General features: G+C 39.0%; 1 protein-coding gene across 1 annotated transcript in view; it reads left to right on the top strand.

Annotated features, from left to right (window-relative positions):
- The window catches only part of PRKD3 (protein kinase D3), a 45,774-nt gene that overhangs the window by 16,010 nt on the left and 12,904 nt on the right, over positions 1-16,860 (top strand). Inside the window, exons 4-11 of the mRNA XM_055816462.1 lie at positions 551-682; positions 1,394-1,551; positions 3,125-3,314; positions 6,065-6,142; positions 8,104-8,287; positions 9,811-9,934; positions 12,742-12,819; positions 14,447-14,723. Of these exons, the coding sequence (XP_055672437.1) occupies positions 551-682; positions 1,394-1,551; positions 3,125-3,314; positions 6,065-6,142; positions 8,104-8,287; positions 9,811-9,934; positions 12,742-12,819; positions 14,447-14,723 (1,221 nt within the window). The remainder of the gene's footprint in view (positions 1-550; positions 683-1,393; positions 1,552-3,124; positions 3,315-6,064; positions 6,143-8,103; positions 8,288-9,810; positions 9,935-12,741; positions 12,820-14,446; positions 14,724-16,860) is intronic.

Below are 16,860 nucleotides of genomic sequence, written 5' to 3' on the forward strand. Positions count from 1 at the left end.
TAGGACAAAAATTTCATTTAAATATATCCAGACTTGTTTAAGAAAAAGGACGTTACTAGTGAAGTTTCCAGTGTTCCATGGAAACTATCCACAGTTCTGTTTTGGTAGGGTTCAATCTAATAAACTTTTACTGAAAAAGTCCTTTAGAAGATAAAAATGTAACCTGTAGAACTGTCCTTTGGAAAATTCTGAAGGTTACAAAGCAGCTTGAAAATGAACTTGCTCTTTCAAGCGTTTACTGTTGATTTTAGCAAAGCTTGTTGGATTTGTCTTCTCAGCTTAGTGAAGTTTTCAACATTGTGACTCATACTGTTGATCAGCTGTGGCTATTAGCCTACAGAATCCAATGGATTTTTTTTCCTCGATAAAAAAGCTGCTGAAAAGTATGTGATCTTCTAAATGCATATCTAAATAGTGTACAGTGAAATGCTGATGTCTAAACAGCTCATGAGTGTTCTTTGGATCTGCCATTTTTAAAACAATTTATTTTTTCCATCAATCCTTGTTGATCCTGTGGCAAGAACCATAACTTACTGCAATTTTTTAAAAGCTTTGGCTACAGTTGAAGATTTCCAGATTCGTCCTCATGCACTTTATGTGCATTCCTACAAGGCTCCTACTTTTTGTGACTACTGCGGAGAGATGCTTTGGGGTTTGGTACGACAAGGATTAAAATGTGAAGGTAAGTCTGTGATTCTTAGTGTATTTTTGTATATATGTATCTGTATAAGATGTGGAAGAAGAAATTGTATCTTGTGCAATATGTTAGCACATGATAAATACAGTATTTCATAGAGTTGGAATGGGTTGTGCATCAGGAAACCCGAGTTCTGATCCTGGCATTAACACAAACTGTGTGTGACCTTGGGCAAATGTCTGAAGAAGTGTTCTTGTTTCCCTGCTTTGAAAAAAATTAGTTAGCTTACAAGTGTGTGCTTTACACAAGGAGCACAGACTTCGGAGAGACTCCCGGAGGGGAATCCCTTTCCTTATGGCCTTCCTCCAGCTGGCTATGGAGCACCCTGCAGCCTGCTGTCAGGTACTGGCGCTGCCTGCTCACTGCCTTCTCCCTGGCTCTTGTGCTCCAGCAGGAGGGACTGGTGCCAGCCTCCTGGTGGGAGGAGAAGTGAGAAGCACGGATCTGCTGCTTTGGAGCCTTAGGCTTTGTTCTAGAGCGGGGCTGACAGGAGACCAGTATTATAGCAAATAGTGCAAAAAAAGCCGTTTGTGTATCGCACCAAGAACACTAAAATAAGAGAATTTAACAGAACAATATTTCTGCCTTTACAGTTTTCCTGGATCGTATTTTTAACTGCTTTATCAAAATATTAGTACTGTTTTTGTTAATTTGAATGTTGGGAGTTTTTTGTCTAAAAAAACCCTTATCTTTCAGGTTGTGGGTTAAACTACCATAAGCGATGTGCCTTCAAGATTCCAAATAACTGCAGTGGAGTGAGAAAGAGGCGTCTGTCTAATGTGTCTTTGCCAGGAGCAGGGCTTTCAGTCCCAAGACCAGCACAAGCTGAATACACATCCTCTGCCTCTGAAGAAGTATGTAGTGTGAAAGGGGGAACAGTTTCTGGCTTTAAATCCTTTCACCTCTGGGGAACTAGATAGTGTTGCAAGTGGCTTGTAACAAATACAAAGGATTTGAGCTTAACCGTTATGATTGGTTTTAGTTCTTTTTTAAATCTGGTGGGTCTTAGGCTGTGACACTCACTGGTAACTATTATAGCTGTGAGGAAAGGGAAGCAAATTACAACTTTCATGGAGAAATTTGTTATTGGCCTGTCACTCATATGAACTCTAAGAGCTTTGGTTTCAGGAATGGTAAAACACCTTGCTGACTTTGTAATACAGATTTATTCTGTAATTACAGTATCAGTATAGAATAGTTACTTGTACAAATTGTAAGCTTTTATGGTGGGAGATGGAGAGAGTGTTCCTGACATGCTGTTAAGCTTTTCACAGAGTTAACCTTAAAAAAGCCAAGCCCTGTCAAGGAGGGTGTAGGGATGAAGAGCTTTACAGTAAAAACAGTCATCCATAATAGTTCTTTGTTATGATGATTGCTGAGAGGTTATTGATTATACTGCAACTATATTGGGATCATAAGACAGGACAGGCAGTGGTAAGATACATTTGTTTCATTGCTGCTTTCACAGTGGGGTAAAAGCAGTGCTTTTGACACTTCATCTTTCCTACTTATCTAGTTCTATTACTGTACACTGTAATGATTCTTACCATAGTTTAAAATATAAACTTTACAGGTTGTCTAGTTCAAGAAAATAATTTTTTTAGCTAGAGGCTACAAAGCCTAGTCCTGAGTCATGAAAAATATTTATTCTGTTGTAACTATTGGTAAGATCTATTCAGTGAACACAGAATTGTAACCAGTTCTCCTATCACAGGATTTAACTGTGGTTTCTATGTGCGTGTTCAGTACCTCTGACACCTCTTCTGTGCTGTCCGATTTCAAATACTTGGCTCAGATGATCAGTAGTACCATGTTTGCAGTTCATCTTTCAGCCACCTTAAAATGCTTTAGGTACAAGGCCGAGTTCCTTTGTTTTTCTGTACACGTGAGTAAATGTAAGTTTATCCTGCTGAATGTTCAGTGTAATACTAAATGCCTTTTTTGTTTTTATTGCTGAAGCTTTTGTTTTAACTTAATTTAAAACTTAGTGTTTTAACCATCCACCCATCAAATCCACATCTCTCCAGTTTTTAGAGAAGGGTGTTGTGGGGGACCATGTCAAAGGCCTTACAGAAGTTCAGACAGATGACATTGATTGCTCTTCCCTTGTCCACTGATGTAGTCACTCCATCATGGAAGTCCAGTAGGTTGGTCTGGCAGGACTTTCCCTTGGTGAAGCCATGCTAGCTATCTCTAATCATCTCCCTGCCCTCCACGTGCCTTAGCATAGCTTCTAGGAGGATCTGTTCCATGATCTTCCCACGCACAGAGGTGAGGCTGAGGTTGCTAGTTCCCAGGGTCCTCCTTTCTACCCTTTTTAAAAATGGGTGCAATGTTTGCCTCTTCCCAGTCACCAGGGACTTCTCACCTGCCATGACTTTGAAAAGTCATGTTTTGGTGCAAATCATGTATACCTTCTTTATTCAGCGGTGCTGCCCAGAACCTAGTAAGAGGATTCCCTCCTGGAGTGGCCGTCCCATCTGGATGGAGAAGATGGTGCTTTGCAGAGTGAAGGTTCCACACACCTTTGCTGTTCACTCTTACACTCGCCCCACCATATGCCAGTATTGCAAACGGCTGCTCAAGGGCCTGTTTCGCCAAGGAATGCAGTGTAAAGGTAAACATTTAATGTTCTGCTGCAGTGATAAATTCCAGTAAAGGTCTTGTATTTAAAACTGTTTTCAACATAACATTTTGGTTGCAGAAGGTTGTATACTGTGAAACGGGGCAGTGTAAGTTTTGAAAAATTTTCTATTTTTGAAAGGATAACAGCAGCCCTCATTTTCGTTTTAGTAGACTATGCATTGGATGTGTTTTTTGGAAAAATAAGATGTAATCACATGTAGATTAAATTAGGAACACCTTAATTCTAGAAGGATAATTCTAAATTAATAAAAATGGGAAATACTTGTCTTTGATCAATGTCTGTCTTCTAGGCTAATCACTAAAGAATTTGTAAGTTTTCATTATGTTATTCTAGCACAGAATAGTTATTATCTTCTGGAAAAATTTTATCCAGGTAGGTGCCTCTTCTGAATTAGATTAGGCTTAGGTTTTTATTTAACCTATGTTAAGATGCATGACTGCAATTCCCAGACCCTTCCTATGACATTGTGATCTTTTTCTGGCTCTTTATTGCTGGATAGTGCGGATCTGTCAGCTGCTTTGCAGGAAAGAAAACTAGTGATGAATCATAAACATTAGTATGTAAAGGACTTTACATTTCTCTCATGTGAGTTTGTCAGATGTGAGTACCAAAGGTCAACATTTGGAAAGAGGTTGCTTAATACGCTTTCAATTTTCTTTAGTAGAAGAAAGCAAGAATTGTAAGCTTATAGCTGTGTTAACTTTCTTTTGACTAAAATACTACTGTCTTATGTAAGTAAGGAACCAGTTTTCTCTTTCCTTTATGTCTTTGTTTATTTGCAGTCTTTGTAGCCTGTTTGAAGTCTGAATCCTGAACTGGTTTTGATATTTTTTTTTTGGTTTTTTTTGAGTCAGTGTGTCTCTTGGATACATGTAATACATAAATAATGAAGCCTGAAAAGGTGCTTTGCCATTTTAACGTATAGATGCTACTGACTGGATACAGTTGTTGTAACTGTATATCCAGCTGAACAAATGGGGCTACCAGGTCAGTTTCAGGGAATGAATGACATGGGACAAAACAGCATGTGTGTGTGGAAAACAAGCCTAGAGAAATGTTATGTATATGCACAGGACAGAACCAAATATATTAATAGGACTCCATTTATGCAGTATGATCCTATAAATATTTTTAATATATCGGGAGTTGATATCAAACAATCAAAATATTTTCATACTGCTTTCTCCTACAGATTCTTAAGGTTTCCCATCGACTTCCTTGTGCACATTCCCAAAGCTTGGGGTCTTTCAGCAGTCCCATGTTCCTGAGTACCCGTAAGAGCCCTGGATTTCTTGAATTCATCCAGGCTTCTACTTGGACTCTGAGGATGATCTTTGGGATTGCTAAGGCTGTGTTTGTGGTAATAAACTAAATGTGCCCAGAACATTCCTGGACACCTGAGGTCAACTGGGACAAAATGACCTGTACTCATGAACAAGTTTTCTTAGCATCCCAGCCTGGGTGGCTGTATGTTGGGAACAGTGATGCTCTGGTTTATGAAATAGACCTGGGAACTGTTTGGGATTGTACTAATGGTGTGGGCCAAAAGCATGCTAGGGAATATTTCTTACTGTTTCCTAGACTAGAGAGTTGCATTGCAGTACCCAAGAATGTTTCTGGCTGTAGTTTAATTTATTAGGATTGTCTCGCTCTTAGTCTTTCTAGTTCCTTGGTAGGATTTGAAATACGTTTCTTCCAGCCCCCTCCAAACTAGGGAAGTAAACGTATTCTGTAAAATGGACTGAAAACAGTGCTATAGAAATGACAGTTCACTGGTCTCATCCTAGGATGTTTCCTCGTAGGCACTCAGAAGCTGAACAGGATTGTATTCTGCTCCAGAGTTTGGCTTCTCTGCTACTAAAACCAGGGGGGATGATGATAAATTTTTCTTGTCTGGCCTTAAAAGGAGAGCACAATGAGCTTTATTTGGAGAGCATAAAAGGAATAAATTATCAGTTTGAAAACAGTTGTGGGGGCAGTAGGGAGTTTTGAAATTAATGATGTTATATAGAGTTGAAAATTACAGTGATACTGCTAATAAAGGAAATTCCTGTTAATACTGCTATTGTCATATGCTGGACTTTGTTCAGTAGGCTGCATCTGATACCTCAGATGTAGAAATGGCACACATCCAGGTTAGATTCCATCTCCACGTCAGGCCAGATCTGGACATAACATTATTCTGTCTGCCCTGTGTCAGCAGGCAGAAATGGAGCTTCAGTGTTCAGCCAAATTTGTAATCTGAATGACAGGGCAACTGGCCTTTGGGATTTACTGCAGAGCATATTTGCGCTGTGATATAGGTGTGTGATCCTGGAGGCTCTGATGGCTGCAAGTCTTAGGCAGCAGGTGGGGAAAAATGATAGAGATGGGATTTAAATCATATAGCAATGGGAAAAAGGATGTGGAACAAATGAGAGGATGGGAAAAATGACATCATAATGGAAAACATGAACTACAGAGAAAGCTAGAGAAGCAGAAAACTTTTCTACTGGAAAGGGAAGCGCTGACATAATACATAGTGGTTGGGCAAATCAACATGTGACATCAGGACAAGATTGTTGATTTCCTTCTGGAGGTGACCTCATTTGGTGCTGTCTTCAGTTACATGCAAATGTATGAATCTGAACTGAAGCTTGCAGTGGAAGTAGTGAATGATAGAATGTTAGTGTTTGAGAAGGAGTAAGGTTCTGGTATCATGGACTTACCTTCTGTTTTAGATTGCAGATTCAACTGCCACAAACGCTGTGCGTCTAAAGTTCCTAGAGACTGTCTTGGAGAGGTGATTTTCAATGGAGGTAAGATGAGAGATGTGCTTTCAAATACTGACAGATCTTTGGAGGCTTAACAAGATGCATTAGCTTTTGGATGCCTCGTCTGAATATTTTACATCTTTTTATTTTATCTTCCTTTTTTTGTTTTTTTCACTAGAGATTTCTAACAGTTAAGAAGATTCACTGTAAAACTTATACTGTGACGACTTTAATTTTAATCAGTCTTGGCAAGTACAGTATATTTTGCCTGAGATTGCTCAAGGGAAATAAATCAAGAAGCCTCAGTGTACAAAAATTAAACATCTGTTGTGATCAGTCGGCTCATTGTTCACCATGAAATACATATTTTCAAATGTTAATATCTGAAGACAAATACCATTTTTTTGTGACTTTCTCATATCCATGGTTTTTAGTGGCCAGTTATGCCAGTGGTTTATGAGGTGAAAGAGAAAGGAAAGAACCAAGCCTAACCAAACCAAAAAACCCCGCTCTAATTTTTTGGTACCTCAGTTAAGTAGGAGTGTGTTCTGAATAGACCTTACAGAGTTGAAAGGGGAAGGTGGGGAACACTATGTGGAAAAAAGTTTAGAGTCTTATTCTTACAAGTCTTAGACCAGTGTTAAGGTGATGAAAGGTGGGATGGATGGGCAGACAGTGAGGTGGACTGAATGCTGGTTGAATGTATAGGGCTAGAGGGTGGCAGTTAGTGGCATGAAGTCCAGTTGGAGGCTGGTAACTAGTAAGGTACCCCAGGGATCAGTACCGGGTCCAATCCTGTTCAACATCTTCATTAATGATCTGGATGATGGGGCCGAGTGTACCCTCAGCAACTTTGCTTTTGGCTGGGATGACTGGCTGATATGCCAGAGGGACTTGGACAGGCTGGAGAAATGGGCTCACAGGGGTTGTTGGACCAAATGATCTCCAGAGGTCCCCTCCAACTTCAGCCATTCTGTGACTGTTGCCCAAACTCTCGATCCTTGATGCACGCGTTTTTGAGGGGAATGAAATTGGTGACACCTGACTCAGAGACCTGGGCAGCAGCCTTGTTAACCAGTGGGTCCCTTGCTGTTGCACAGTGTATCCCATCCTTTCATGCCTGCCTTCTCCAGCTCCAAGGCTTTTGCCTAGGTCTTGAGATTGGTGGCCATGAACAATAGTGTGCATCATGTTGCTGCTGCAGCCTGTTTTCACCACCCTTGCGATGCTAAGGTGCTAGGGCACGTAGTTTGGGAACTACGATTTCATACAACCCTGTGGACATAAGGAGTTGTTTGTTTTTTTGTTCTTTCTCCCACTCTTAAATTGAGCTCTCCCTAGACCAAAAAAACCCAAAAAACCCAACCAAAAAACAAACCAAGAAACCCGCTACAGAGGAATGTATTTGTATGTTTTAATTTTTAATTTTCCACAGTGCAAGTTGTACAGCTTTTGGAAACTTTAAACTTCTGCCAGCAGAGAGTCAGATGTGAATAAAATCTGTTCTGCTTTTTTCCTGCAATACCATGGCCCCCATTTTCCCTTTTTACTTTTGCTATTTTTGGGCTACAAGGGCAGCAAGAACAGAATTGGGTTTCTGTTGAGGGAGAGTTTCATTTGCACGGGAACAATTCTCTGGGTCACCTCGAGCCATTGAAAGGTTAATTTGCACTGATAACTTGTGGAACAGAATTAATGTGATTTATCTTTTAGACCTTAAGCTTTTCACTCTGTTTCTTGCACTGTGACTCTTGTTTTATTTGGGTCTCTTTTGCCTTGGCATTTAGCGCAACTGAATTGATCATGTGCATTAGCATGCTCTGCGTTATTTAGCAAAAACTTGAGGATTATGTATATTCTGATTGTAGTTTTGTGTTTATTTGCATAAATGTGACCCGAAGAAGAAATTTGGGGGTTTTGGGGGGGTTTCTTTGTGGTGTGGGTTTGTTGTTTTTTTTTATTAATTGTGTATTTAAAATAATACCTCAATCCTGTGTTGTTTCCAGAACCTGCTAGCCCAGGCCAGGACTTGGACATGCCAATGGAAGTTGATAGCAGTGAAATGAACAGTGATGGTAGTCGAGGTCTAGATGATGCTGAAGAGCCCTCTCCTCCAGAGGACAAAATCTTCTTTATGGATCCATCTGACCTTGATGCAGACAAAGATGAGGAAGCTGTCAAAACCATCAGGTAAGTCATAAGGTGGATCTCTTTGCTCCAGACATACTTTCCTCAGTATTGTGAGTAAAATATTTCTGATTAGCCCAGTTCTACTCCTTAAGTGTTGTGTTTTCATTTGTGGTTTTTTTAATTATTATTTTAACTTGAAAATTCTTTGTAAAGTTGTCCTGTCTGAAGAAAATCTGAAACATAAACAAATTAAAATAGTATAGTCTCTTCTAATCGGAAAAAAGTGCTGTGCTATGACTGTTACCAAAGAAATAAAACCAGATTATCAAAACATGGTAAAATTTATGGCTTAACATGTCTGAGACATGACTAAGGTCTTTGTGACTTTAGCCTGCTTTAGTTACTGTTACACATGTGTTGATTTAAAAGGAATTACTGGAGATATTTTAATAGTCACATCATAGCCTATATGCATTTTAGCAAAGGTTTACTTTGTATCTTGAATGTGACTTTTCTGAAGTCTTCTATGCCATAACTGTTACACAGTTTTTTTAATCAAGTTTAGTCTTTTTGCTTTCTGTGTTATCCTAAGTAGCATCATCCTGATTTTCTTAAGTCATTCTTAATAACGTAAGACCAGTTGTGTTAGGTCAAACTAAAGGTGGTTTTTGCTCAGGGCTTAATAGCAAATACGTGAGGAAGAGCATATAGTGATACCTTCCCAGCTTTCAGTCATTTGTAGCTGAGGGACTTCCCAAGTTGGAAATAGCATTTTTTGTGTGTTACACCTCTAGGTAGGATTTTTCCATTTATTTCTAATCAGACTTGAAGCAATTAGGTTTTGGCACGTACAACAACCTGTGGCAGCCAATTCTACTATGTAACTGTGTGCTGTGTTAAAGCATCCTTACATCTTTGGTTTTGAAGCTCCCTTGTAATTTCATTTGTTTACAAATGTTTCTGTTAGTGCCACATGTAGGAGTGCTGGTGTTAAGCAGGTGACTTAGTGGTTGAATCCATCTTCAGTGCTATTAAAACCTGAACGTTTAACTGATCACCCTGTCAGAGATAGTCAGATCCTTGTCTGTAGGACAGTTAATATCCTGAGCATTGATAAAATTTTCTAGTGCAGCTGTGATGTGAATCAGCACACCCCTGTTTATTGAAAGTATGCTTAGATAGGGACCTTGATTAGTGTATTAGTGCAATAACAATATTAAGAAGTAGCGTAGTCATCTTATGATGACAAGAGAAAATAATAGCAATGCTGATGTTAATTGTATTTTTATCCTGGATTAAGACCAGCAGTCTCAGCTAATTGTTTTGAGAGAGGATGGTTTCTGTAGGTGTCCTCAATCCTGTGGTTTTTCTGTGTTCTGTAATTTTAAGTATGGCAGTACTTGCAGGTGGAGAGCCAGGGGGAGCTCGGATGCCTTGTCAGTTTCATCTGTGGATGAGATTTGTATGAGAAGGAAAGGTGCCTGTTCCTGAAAATTATGGGCTAAATGTGTAGTACCAGTATAATTGCAGTACTTTTGTATTTTAACTTGTTAAATATTAACTGTTCTTATCTTTTTTTTTAGTCCTTCCACAAGCAATAATATTCCTCTCATGAGAGTTGTACAGTCCATCAAGCACACAAAGAGGAAGAGCAGTACAATGGTGAAGGAAGGATGGATGGTCCACTATACTAGTAGAGACAATCTGGTCAGTGGCTTCAGTTCCTTCCTATATTAAGTTAAATTATTTCTCTAAACCAGTGTATTTTATTTCTTTTATTTAGGTATCTGTTTTACAATATCATTTGAAAGAACTTAGCCATGATATTCATTATAAAGAGAGATGGTGCAAAGGAGAAACTGCAGTTTATTAAAAATTCTTCATGTGGTGATTCAACAGTATTTTTCCTTCACCCTTTTAAGAAGTGTCTCTAAATTGTCTCAAACGAATTGCACATTTCAAGATTTCAGCTTTTTTGAGATAATAATTTGGAATCATCTGCTTATGTCTTTCTGTTTAGCAGCTGAACTAAATATTTATATCAGTGTATTTATTTTACTACATGGAAAGGTGGAAATTATTATAAAATATGATGTGTACTGAAATCGTTGACACTATTATTCTAATGATCTAGGTGTTTATGTGTAGATATGAGAGCCCTTCATTCCTCTTGCAATTCACTCTATCTAAAAAGTAAGCATTATTGAACACTGTCCCCCACAAACTCATCATTCCTATTGATGTCAGTGAAATTAAGAGTTGTGGCTTGACTGTATGTCCCTGGGTATGCAAGCATCCTCCAAAAAGGCTACGTTGTTTGTTTCCAGTGCTACCAATAACGATCTTTTAATTGAACCTTCTTAGGCAAGCTCCTTGGTTTTGTCTGTTGAGGAACAACATACGGAAGAGTAACTGGTGTCCCTTAGAGTTGTCTGATGAGGGGGAGTCAATCATCTCGTCTTTTGATAGATTAATGAAAAGGATGAAGTGAAAAAGTTCCCAGATCTCATGAAGCACAGTGTGTCATATTGAGACTGTTCATGAAAGGCAGCATAAACACTTCTGCAGTCTTTGTCTCTATGCAGGTTCTGATTGAAGGGCACTTCAAGAATTTAGAGAAGCAAAGTTATTTAAGATCTGCTGAAACCGAGCTGAGGGGTGACGCTAGTCAGCTCAGGTTACTGTAGTATTTTTACTTCTTGTATTTGTCAACTAAATAGACTACTGCAAGTGCTCTGTTGGAAACTGCCTTAGAAAACATTTCTTTAAAGTACAGTTTTCTAATACCTAGGCATATTTATCACAAACCAAAGTAAGTATTTAGCGTATGGGATTCCAGCCAAGGCTATTTAACAGACACAATTGTTAAGGAAAAACTAAGTCCAGGTAGCAGGTGAAGATGAATAGTTCTAGCAGAACTATTCAGGGCAGACCTGGTATTTGACTCTGATTTAATCTGTCAGTACAGCCAGTAAATTTTTCCAGGGACTTTTTTGAACCTCCTCATAGAACAGTGATCAGACTGTACACCTTAGCTTAGTTTTGATTTTCTTCGTCTGGCAGTCTGGCTGCTACCTAGATGACATCTACTGAAAAAGGCCATTCAAATGAAGTGGAGTGCTCTGCCCCAAAGCAAGATACCTTCAGCCAAGCAAGATCTCACGGAGCTTCCTAATGGGAGGAGACTTCTGTATTAGGCATGACGACATGGGCTGTTTCCCTTGACCGCTCTGCTCTCAGCCATGTCAGACCTTTTCCTATTCCTGAAACAACTGGGGCTTTCTGTCCTTCCAAAGAGGTTCATTGTAACTGCAATATCTATGCTTCTCGCTGAGCGTGGATAACAAGATATTTCACCCTTTATAATGAGAAGTTTCTGTATCATTGTCTGTATTCTTTTTCTCACTCTGAGCCCATCCTTTCTCAGAATAGGCTATGGGCAAATTGTGAATCCATGAGTTACCAACCTGTTCCTTAATTCCCCACCTCCAAGGTCTTCCCCGATTCATGATTTAATAAAAAGCATATGTGTCCAAAGGACAGGTTCACCCTTATGCTTTCACCCAGCTTCAGTTCAGTGCTGGCTGGGAATTCCATTTAGTTAAATCCATTCATGACCTAGTTCTCTTTGTTTAACCTCTGCAGGTAGTCTTAGCTTCCCCATGATAGAAGTGATTTAAGCTCTGGGGTATTATGTTTCAAACTTTGTCATCCTAGGCCAGAGCTGAGGGTCTTGGATTTTTGTCACAGGAAAATGGGAATGGGCTTCTAATTGTACGAGTGTGGTGCAAACAAAGTAAGTTAGATTCGTGCAGCCATATTAGCTTTATAAACGTTTTTTTTTGTTTTGAGGAATGTTCTTCTGTTTAAAATTATGAGACTGTGTTATGTGCAACAGCTTATTCATGTTACTTTTTGGTGGAGAAGATATTTCTTATTGATGGAGACTTCCAGAAAATGGCTATTTAGTCTGTCTTGATTTCTATTTCCGCCCCTGCCTCCCCCCCCCCCCCCCCTCCCGCAGGATATTTTGTCCATGTGAATCTCATAATCTGTCTGTCTTGCCACTGTGTGCTTTGACCTTCTAGAGGTCTATGTTGACAAAAGAATTAAGGACTTGTTAGGCTGGCTCAGTCCTTGAGGGAGGGAGACAAAGCATGACCCCCACAATTGTTACTAAATTAAAATAATTGAGGTTTGTGAGCTTATGCACCTGGAGTGAAACCTGTGTAGATAAGTTTTTCCTGTATGAGATAACTTGTTGTCACTGTTGTTACTGTAAGGTAAGTGATACTCTTTTCTAGCTTGTGGAAGTAATTTTTGAGCCTCTTCCTGAGTTAAAAAATCTCTATAACCAAAGCATATTATCTCATGTATCTAGTCTTAAGATGCAACTGTAGATTAATGTTAATTTATTATCTTAGTAATTTAAAGCATTTCTTATGTAAATAATCAAATTTAAAAAGCCATAGCAGTGATTTATTCCTTATGTTATTATACTGTGCATTTTGTAGAGAAAAAGACATTACTGGAGACTGGACAGCAAATGCCTCACGCTATTTCAAAATGAATCTGGAACAAAATATTACAAGGTAATTAATGTTGAGTAATAATTATGTTACACTTGATTTACTCAGTGCTTTATAGAAAAGAAACCTATTTGTGAGCAGTATAGCATTATCTTCATTTCCCCATCTTTTTTAATCAAAACTGTGACCAGGTCAGTTGTTGGCCAAAGCTTCTAACTGAAAGGGACTAAGACTAACTCTTGAGAAGTTGCTTGCAGCTCCTGTTCTAATCCCCTTGAGTATGTTATCTCCTTATATTTTACGTGTAACGTTCTCCTGAATTACCTAGCATATTAAATTTTCCTCTCGATTACCAGAAAAATTGTTTGACCTCGAGTCTGATGAAGGCTAGGATTTTTTTGTTCTGTAAGTAGTGACTGGAAGTTTGCATGCTTATATATTTTATTTCAAGGTTCCCAAAACTAAATTATTTCTGACTGTACAACTGAAAGTTGCGAGCAAGATTTAAAGGAAAATTTTAAATGAATGAAGCTTAGCAGTAAGTTTCGTGTGTTGTTAATATAGTAATGTGTTCAATGGCGGAATATTCAGAAAATGTGTTCCAATGTATAAACAGGATTTTTCCCTTTCTTGTCTTACACCTTTAGGTGGGGGTCCAAATCTTGCAGCTTCTTCCTTTATAACATCTCTAAGATCAAGCCTTTTCTCTGTACACCCAGCTAAACTTGCCCAGATCCTTTTCATCCCTATCTTGACCAATGCAGTCTCTTCTTCTCAGACCTCTCTGATACTTGTATTGCCCTGTGCATTCAAAACACAGCTGGTAAAATATGTTCCTTGCTTGTTGCTCCGTTATGTCACTGCTTTTAGTCCTTTGACTTGCCCCTTTGCACCCCTTTTTTGACTGCTTTAATCTCAGGTTGTCATTGCTGTTAGCATCATTCACAGTTTTTCCCTTTATGTTTATTTGCTCTTCATCTTAACCGGCTACTGTCTCTCATCCCCCTAATTGCCAGCCCAGTGTTCACCTGCTTGTTCACTGCTCTGCAAGTGACGTGCACTGTACACCTTCCCCATGTATGTGGAATGTCCTCCTCCAGCTAGCGTGAACTTGCAACCATTTCTTCCTTCAGATCTGTTCGCTAGTACTGCTTGTACCGTGATCTTAAACTGACAAGGTAGAGGAGTCAGTAGAAATTGTTAATATCTGAATGAAAGAGAAACTTTACCCAAAATGATTCAGATATGTGAAGCAGTGCTTGCTGGTTAGCGTATATAACCACATCCTCTTCTTAATGTTGTCTTGTTGCACTTCCCCTCCCCCCTCCCCATCTTGTTCTTCTGTAGCTAAGCTGTATAAACTACAGTGGGGAAAATGGTTATTCTGTAGTTGTGCATCATTTGTATGCAGTGGGAACATGTCTCATGCTGAGTGTAAATGCTGTTTGAGCAGAAAGTAGTAGTTGAGTGGAGACAGCTGTGGTGGGGCTAGAAGTCTCTCTAGGCTTGTATAGAGGAATTCAGAAAACTCTGGGTGGGCAATGCTCATTTGTTTGACATTAGTTATGAAGCTTGGTGTTCTGATGTATTTGCTTTGATTTCTTTGCAAACGCTTTTTAAGTTTTGAGTATCAGTATATTAACATTTTACGTGCGTTTTCATTTTTTTAATCTTTAATATTTTTCTTCAGGAGATTCCACTTTCAGAAATTCTCCAGGTGACTCAGCCTCGAGATTTTTCAAACATGGTGCAGGGCAGCAACCCATACTGTTTTGAGATCATCACTGACACGATGGTGTACTTTGTTGGCGAAAACAATGGTAGCGGTCATCACAGTCCTGTTCTTGCTGCCACCGGAGTTGGACTTGACGTAGCTCAGGGCTGGGAGAAAGCCATTCGTCAGGCTTTGATGCCAGTCACTCCTCAAGCTAGCGTTTGCACTGCTGCAGGACAAGGAAAAGATCACAGTAAGCAGGCAGACAAGGCGCTATTATTCATATGCTGAAGTTGTTAACGCTGGAGATTCCTTTCAGAAAAGTGCTTATTTAGAGTGAAGTATTGCCTGTCTAATCTCTGCTGAATTGGGTCCATAATTTTCCGCAAGTCTCTACAAAGTGACGCTCAGGCTTGTGGAGGGTGGGCGAATCCTTGAATTCGTTGTAGCAGGAAGTAGTAGTTAAGAGTCAGATTTACAATATGGATCCATATCGCAGGGCTTCACCATAGGAGCATTAAGAACTCAAATGTAGTTGTTGGATATGAAAAGGGACCTTAGTTTAGATATTTCTAATATACTTTATTAAATAAGTAAATACATTCAGACTATATACATATACTCTGAAAGAACTAGATTTGGATGTTTTTTGATGTTATCTCTATTTTATTTTCTTTTTTTAAATCTGTGAGATGTCAGTAGTTAAGGAGAAGAAAAGGCGTTAGTGATGCAATGTAAATACTGCCAGTGATGGAAAGAACTTTTGCTGAGCTGTGGGTACTAACAAAAAGTACCCCATTCTTCTTTTTATGCACCTGCCTTCCTTTTCTTTCTCTGGCATAGGATCACATTCGTTATCAAGGCTCCACTAAACTTTATATTGTGTTCTTTTCCCTTCAGACATCTCCTTGTTCCTTCCAATGACATTCATTCACATTCTGTGCTGAGATTTTTGCTTGCTTTCTTTAGTTCCCTTTCATCTTCCAGGTACTCCTTAATCTTAGCAAAATTTTCTCTTGCAGGAGATCAAGGTTAGTTTCTCTGTTTCTTGAATCTGGCTGCTCTGCATCAGCAACAGTTAAGAACGTGTAAATGCTAGCCTGAGGTAAAGGGACTTTCTGAAAATGCAGCCATGGTCTGAAATGGTAAACTATGAAATGCCAGTAGTGGTATCTGTATTCAATTACAGTGACAAAACATACCTGTAAGGTGGTACTTCGTAACTGGCCTTACACATACATAAAACGCCACTTCTGATATGAAATTCTTAGTTGCAAATGTGTACATATATGTATGTACACCAAAGCTCTCTGGTTTTTAGAACCTAAGGCTTACTGTTGCTGAGAGACTTGCAAAGACAGTTGCTTTTCCAAAATCAGTAGTTTTTTCAGATATAAGTAATAACTTTATATTAAAATTGACAGTAGTAGGGAATAGAGCTGCAGGGGTAGATCCAGAGAGGAAGTATTTAATCATGTTTAGGATTGTAGGAGTATGAGAAACTACTACAAGTTGTAGTGTGGAGTGGTGTTTGCATATTCTTAGACAACTCAGGTTGGTTCTTAAACTCTAAAAAGCCCACAGAATGTCCATTCATACTTCTTCCAACACATTGTGAGCCATGAGATGTATCCCAAGAGCCTTGAAGAAAATTAGACTTTAGTTAAAAAAGAAAACCTCAAAGCCTTAAATATGTTCTTTTAAATGAAAAGACCAAAATAGGAGGGAGACATTGCTAGTGCTTGAAATACAACAAATTCCCTGCTGCTGCAAGTATCACAGTGTCCACAAGACACTAGCTAGTCAATTGATACCACATTCTGGCCAGGAAATAGCTGGACATGAGGATGCCCTTCCAGTCTAACCCGTGGGAAAAAGTCCTTGTACCTGGTGGTTGGGGTGGGATGTGTCTTTGTGGGGGGGTTTCTGAGCTGAAATGACAAAGAGATTAGTAAATTGTTACCTGGTATAGATTTCCTATTGAATCCTGGCATTGCGTTCTTGCGTTCTTCGCAAGTGACTGTTTTTCAGCCCTTATTCTTAGGGATTTCAAACACTAGAAATAATGGATTTATTTGGAAAGAGTAACTCAATTTCTACTATATTCTGTTGTCATCTGTGAAGGAGGGTTCAGTGTGTTCTCTTTTAACAGTTTCAAACACTGTATCTTCACTTTCTCGTATCTGTTTCAACCATGCTGCAGTTTGTGTTGACCTAGTAACTTTTCTCTGCCTTCTTGTTTTCCCATGTGTTCTGTACTATGCTTCCAATACAGACTTGACTATAGTCAGTAATCAGTAGACATATTTTTTTTTACAAAATTACAGTTTGGATTTCAGATGCAGTAGTGAGTGTCTGTCAGAGCTAGTATTTGTTGCCATCTTAAGTCT

This window comes from Falco peregrinus, chromosome 11, assembly GCF_023634155.1.
Source record: "Falco peregrinus isolate bFalPer1 chromosome 11, bFalPer1.pri, whole genome shotgun sequence".
NCBI classification, from domain to species: Eukaryota; Metazoa; Chordata; class Aves; order Falconiformes; family Falconidae; genus Falco; species Falco peregrinus.